General features: G+C 39.1%; 1 protein-coding gene across 1 annotated transcript in view; it reads right to left on the reverse strand.

The window, feature by feature from the left end:
* acad9 (acyl-CoA dehydrogenase family, member 9) overlaps positions 1–5,477 on the reverse strand; it is a 30,864-nt gene extending 25,387 nt beyond the window's left edge. Inside the window, exons 1-5 of the mRNA XM_029501480.1 lie at positions 5,244–5,477; positions 3,821–3,914; positions 3,634–3,735; positions 3,117–3,223; positions 2,848–2,948 (exon numbers count right to left, since the gene is read on the reverse strand). Coding sequence (XP_029357340.1) covers positions 2,848–2,948; positions 3,117–3,223; positions 3,634–3,735; positions 3,821–3,914; positions 5,244–5,417 — 578 coding nt within the window. The 5' untranslated portion in view covers positions 5,418–5,477. The remainder of the gene's footprint in view (positions 1–2,847; positions 2,949–3,116; positions 3,224–3,633; positions 3,736–3,820; positions 3,915–5,243) is intronic.
* Positions 5,478–6,000: the final 523 nt, after the last annotated feature.

Genomic DNA, 6,000 nt, shown 5'->3' on the forward strand with positions numbered 1-6,000 from the left:
TATCATTTTTTGTAATTCATTTCAAAACTCTGACTGATATTATTTAAGCCATATTTTATATTTCTGTCATGTGAGTCCCTTATCTTATAAATAGTCCTCTCTGTTTGCTGCTCCTTTATTATATATTTTTATTGCCAATAATTTTGTTGATTTGCTACCCACTTCATAGTATTTCTGCCCCTCTCTGTCTCTTGATTTATTGTCATTTAATTTAGTTTTTATTTGATGCATCTCCTTTTCCAGGTTTGCATCCAGTGTTAGTTTATGTTTCCTCTGTAGTTCTTTTAATTTTGCTTCCAAATCAACAAGTTCCTCTTGTTTGCTTTTTTTTTTTTATGCGGTTGTCTTAGAAATTATTTTCCACTGTAGCACTGCTTTGCAGGCATCCCACAGCATGGAGGGAGAGACCTCTCCGTTGTCATTTTCTTCCACATATTTTTTTATTTCAGTCCTCATATCCTCTTTCATCTTCCCATTTCGAATAGTTATTTAATCTCCAAGATGTATTCCTTTTTTTACAGTTGAGTAACACTTCCATCTGGACTGAAAGTGTTACTCAACTGTAAAAATCAATTTGGGAGTAAGCAGTGTGGGGATTTGAATTGAAGGTGTAGTCTTCAGTTTTGGGGTTGAATTTCCTCCAAACATCAATTATACCTAACTCTAGCATTAGGCTGTTGATTTTTTTACTGGGTGGACTATTTGGGGCGGAGGTCCAGTGAGAAGAGTCTAAATTAGGGTTTAGTCTAACGTTTAAGTCTCCTCCATAACATCCATCACATAACATTAAGTCAAACATTAATATTTGTTTATAAAACGACAAATTTTCCCCGGGAGGTGCATAGACATTCAGTAAAGTGACTTCTTTCTCTTCCATTAATCCACCCACCATAATGTATCTTTAATTTCAAACTTGACTTCAAATGTTAATCTTTCTGATATTATTGCTGAGACCCCCCTTCTTGCACACAATTTGTAAGAAGCAGAAAAAACCTTATTAAATCCCCTTCTTTTCAGTTTAGCGTGATCTGATTCAGAGAGATGTGTCTCCTGTAGGAACACGATTCCTGTTCTTTCATTGCAGTAGCTAGCATGGACGAGACAGCTATCTAAAATGACTCCAACTTTTCATCATCTTTCAGAGGGTCAGACCCGGCTTTGCTTCTCAAACCTTCAGCCATCGTGTACACAGGGTTTATGGAGGCAAAGAGTTGTTAAGTTTGCAGTGCGAGATGGATGGATAATATTTAAAAGATGGGGGGAAAGGACAATAGCAACAACTGTGTTTGTTCTGCAGTCAAATAATGTATAGTCAAAATGTAATAATCAAACAATGTTTACCATCAAAACAGTCTTGAGGTCTATATCAAGAAGCTGGATTTCTGTTTAGCAAGCTAACTTCAGGATTAACCCTGGGTTTTCAATCTCATAAAATTGGCTACTGCCTATCAAGTTACGTTGTCATGGTAATTTACACGGAACACCTAATTTGCCCCGGAGCATGTTATGGTCAGGATTCAGTGCTCAGTAGTTATATTAGACCACCTACTGACTAATTAGTTCCCTTGGAAAATGGGCAAGCCCATTGATGTGCGGGATGGAAACATGAGGGGAACTCTCAAGAATTCATTTTCCAGACGAAGTAAACAGACTTGCTCCCAAGTCCGCTTTGCTCCACTATGGTTGTAACTAGGGTTGCCAACCACCTATTAAAATACAGAATCATCCAGCATAAGGAAACTAAAAGATGCATCGCTTATTGGACTGAAAAATTATGCATTTTGCGCTGTATTTTTTAATATCCACTTCTATTACAATGAAACTGTGTGGCTCTGACTGCTGCTGCTAACCCTGTGCCTGTCTGGGATAACCTTCTCATTGACCAATGAAACAATGCAGTATCACTTGAGCTACGAGAATTGTGCTGTTTCTATTGGTTCGCTTTGACCAGAAAAAAAAAAAAAAAGTGATCAGCGTCTGTGGCACAGCCAAATCAAATATAGTAGCTATAGTAAAAATGCAATGATGAAGGTGTAAGACATATCTATAGAGCATACTTAATGCACAGGTAATATAATCCCCCCACCCCCCGCCCAAAAATAAATAAATAATTAAAAATTATTGTCATTTATTTCGACTTCAGGTTGTTGGCAACCCTAGTTTAACCACAAACTGCAATCTCAACCCCAAAGCCTGACCACCCAGGCCAATTCATTGAGAATTAGTGTACTTGGACTGTCCATTACTATTTTAACCTCCACAGCGTTTCTAGCTTTTGCAGTACTACTTTATGACAGTACTACATGATGCTCTCAGCCAATGAGAAGTGTGCATTCCCAAGTCAGTTGGTCAGCCATGCCAGGTAGAGATGAGGTGAGAGCAACAGTACTGGTGACAAATTTGGTTCATTTTATGGACTCAGTTTAATCCAAGTCACTCATTAAAGTGATCCAGTTCACTTGAGCCTGATAATAATGATATTAATAATAATAATAATAATCATCATCTTCATCGTTGCAAGTGCATAAACTATATTGGCCTAAAACCTGATCAAACAGACCCGACCACCTTCATCCCACCATCCATGGTCCAATTCTGTGTAACAAACTTTGACTCTAATCACTTCATATGACAATGGTCATACTCTGCTGGATCAGTTTACTTCTTAGGTGTTCAGATACCAGAACAACAAGGCGTGGGAGTCTGTTTCCTTACTTCCACCTCCTATATGTGTGTGTGTGTGTTTAACGCGTTGTGCATACATGTGCATACATATTCTGTACAAGCATACCTGAACTGCAGAGGGACATTGTAAACAAGTTGAAAATTAGTTTTCAGTATGTTTACCTTCCAGGCTCTGTCAGACAGAAAGCTGCTATGTGTTCTCCAGAGGCCAGTTTGGGAAGATACTTCTGCTTCTGGGCTTCACTTCCTGCTATCAGAATCCCCTGAAACCCGAGACAGCTATTAGCAAAACGCATTAGAGGAATCATCAAAAATGTTAGTGTCCCAACTGATTATGTGGTCATAAACTAGAGCCTTTGCACTTTATAGCAGTCAAGTCTGATAATGAGCCATAGATTTCATGCACACTGTCCCATGAGTGAATTTTATACCTTTAGTCCAATGGCTTGATGTGCAGCCAGTGTTACAGCAATAGAGCCATCTAATGAGATGATCTCTGCCAATCGTGCATACATGGTGTTGGACAATCCAAGACCCCCTGAGACAAGAGCGAAGAATAGGAACACTGCATTGTTTAAATTCACTGGGCCCTTCAACTATTATAAACTATAATGTTATTAAAGGATACTGTTCTTTGATCTATGCATAGACCATGACCAATGATCAGGTTACTTTAGGAGCTAATGGGCTTAGCATGAAGAGGAGAACCAGTTAGCTCAGCTAACACCATGCAGCAAAGCAAACAAGTATCAACTGATATTCAAAGTAAAGTAACAAAGCAACAAGCAAAGTAATGTCCGCATTTAGTGCTGTTTTTTAATAATAGTTAGATTCCATTTAATTGGTGAACAATGGTTACATTAAACTGGGCTAGTAACTGAGGTTAGAACATGATTTAGTAAGAACTACTGAAGGGCTTCAAACATTTTTTCAGGTTAGTAATCTCACCAAATTCCTCAGGGATCATGATTCCAAACAGCCCCAGCTCCTTCAACCCATTCAATGTCTCTGCAGGGATCTTGGCTTCATGGTCAATCTTTGCTGAGTCAACTGAACACACACCCACACAAAATTTTCAGATTGCAAATGACATTTGCTCTTTTAACTTTAGAATGTACCCAGTCTCTTTTCTTGCCTTCTTCATTGAAGAATTTCTCCACGGGTGCAACAAGTTGGTTGATCTCCTCAAGTTCCTCATTTCCAATTTCTGGATAAGGGAAGACCTCAGTCTGGAGGAAAAACAGGGATGGATGGACACAGACTGTGTTACAAGACAACTACAGTGGACATATCCACAGCCGCACAGTTCAAATTCAAATATGGCAATGTGTATCCAGTTTCAACATGAAAATACAAAAGAGTAGTTTCACACACGCTCCCACATCATTTCCACAATTGTTGCTAGGCACGTAAATTTCATTAAACACAACCAGTTTGTTTGTCCTATAATATTTGTGGAAATGTCTTCACAGGATCTCTGGAGAAGAGAGTGCTCATAGTTCCTTACTGTCCCAGTAAGTCAAGTCACTCTCTTGATGGAAGTTTACCTACAGTCTGCAAGAGTAAATCAGTAGGCAGATCCTCTTCTGTGGGACCAACTTCCAGTGTCATCTTAAAACCTTCCTCTTTGACTAAGCCTACAGTTAAAGTTTAACTGCTCTTAAATTATGCTTATTACAGGCAGAGACTGTAGCAGCATAACTAATTTACATTCCATGTCACTAACTTTGTTTCTTCCCATAGCACGTGTTTGTTGCTCCTGCCCTCTCTCTTCCTCTCCCTGTCCTACAGCTGGTAAATCATCGCTGATTCTTGTTCCTGCTGAACTGCTTTTAGTTATAATTATCTCCTATTATTGATCACTACTATTATCACCAGATTTTTTTTTTTTTTACTTACTGCAACGTACTGATGTGCAGGTAACAGTCATTAATACTCTTATGTACATATTTTTTGTATACATCTAAGGTTTGTGCCAACGTCAGTTTGCTTGCATTTTTTATTATATTTTCTCTCCTATTTGCTCCTTCTCTCAACCCAACCATTTGAGGCAGATGGTCTGCCCTCCCTCAGTCTGGTTATGTTTGAATTTTCTGTGTCAAAATAAGTTTATCTCCCCACTGTCACCAAGTGTTTTCTCATGAAGGGATTTGTTGTGTAATTCTTTTAAGTGTTTGGTGTAGACCTGATCTATATGCAAATAGCCTTAAAGTATCTCAATTAGGAATGCTTTTAGTTGTCTATCATTTGACTATCCTGTGGACGTGTTCTGAGTTCCGGAGCTGAGGAAACGGGTTGAGGTGCTTGTTGAAGCCGGAAACGGGAGCTGATCAGAGGTGACTGTACTTCAGTAGATTTTTCAGGTATCTGTACTTGAGTATTTAATTTTTCTGACGACTTTTTCCTTTTACTCACTACATTTATACTTTCTACTCATTACATTGTAAAAACAGGCTCGTTACCTTTTTTAAACCTCCACAGATGACATGACATATTTTTTGTATACATTTAAGTTTTGTGCCAACGTCAGTTTGAATAAACAATAACAAAAGACGCACCTTGTTTATCTGACCCAGAAAAAGATCCTTGGCGTACGCCAGGGTTCTTGACTGAGTTTTAAAGGATCTCCGCTGCACTTCCAGCTCCCTTATCTTAGCATGCCTCGCGGTAAGCAGCCTCTTTTCGAACCGGACACTTTTCGAGAAGACGGCCAATCTTTTGATATTCATCATCGTGCCGATATAAAGCTAGGTGGTCCTGGTATTCACCTGACCGTCAGTGCACAACTTTCACCTCTTTCTGTCTCATGGTGATGACGTGAACAAGAGCATGGTTAATTAAGACGTTCAAAGACCATCGGAAACGCTGCATTACTCGAAATGACAAAAAATAGGTTGTGTATGGGAACTACTAAATTTAATGGACTGCTTCTGCAATAAAACAACTTTGTCTATTAACATGAGTTTTCCTAAGGTAAAATCTGATTACTAAAAAAAAACAAAAAAACAAACACATACGAATTTAGAGAAACACAAGAAACTTGTGCGACAAAAAATGGACCAGACTCAGTGATCACCTTCCTAGCAACAAAATTTTGCACTGCTCTATGTTCCCTACAGATAATATCCAACTAGACCAGTGAGCGGTGATAGCTATCATGTCTTTGGGGTCATCAGGTGGGAACCTCCTTTCACCGGTGTTTCGTCTAGTTAGGCCCACAACACCTCCAGAAGGCTAGACCGTGAACACTGTCGTCCCAGAGTCACCCCCCTAATGCCAGCCATCACCACTCCTCACACAAAGACAACTATCTCA

Source organism: Echeneis naucrates, chromosome 5 (assembly GCF_900963305.1).
Source record: "Echeneis naucrates chromosome 5, fEcheNa1.1, whole genome shotgun sequence".
NCBI lineage: Eukaryota > Metazoa > Chordata > Actinopteri > Carangiformes > Echeneidae > Echeneis > Echeneis naucrates.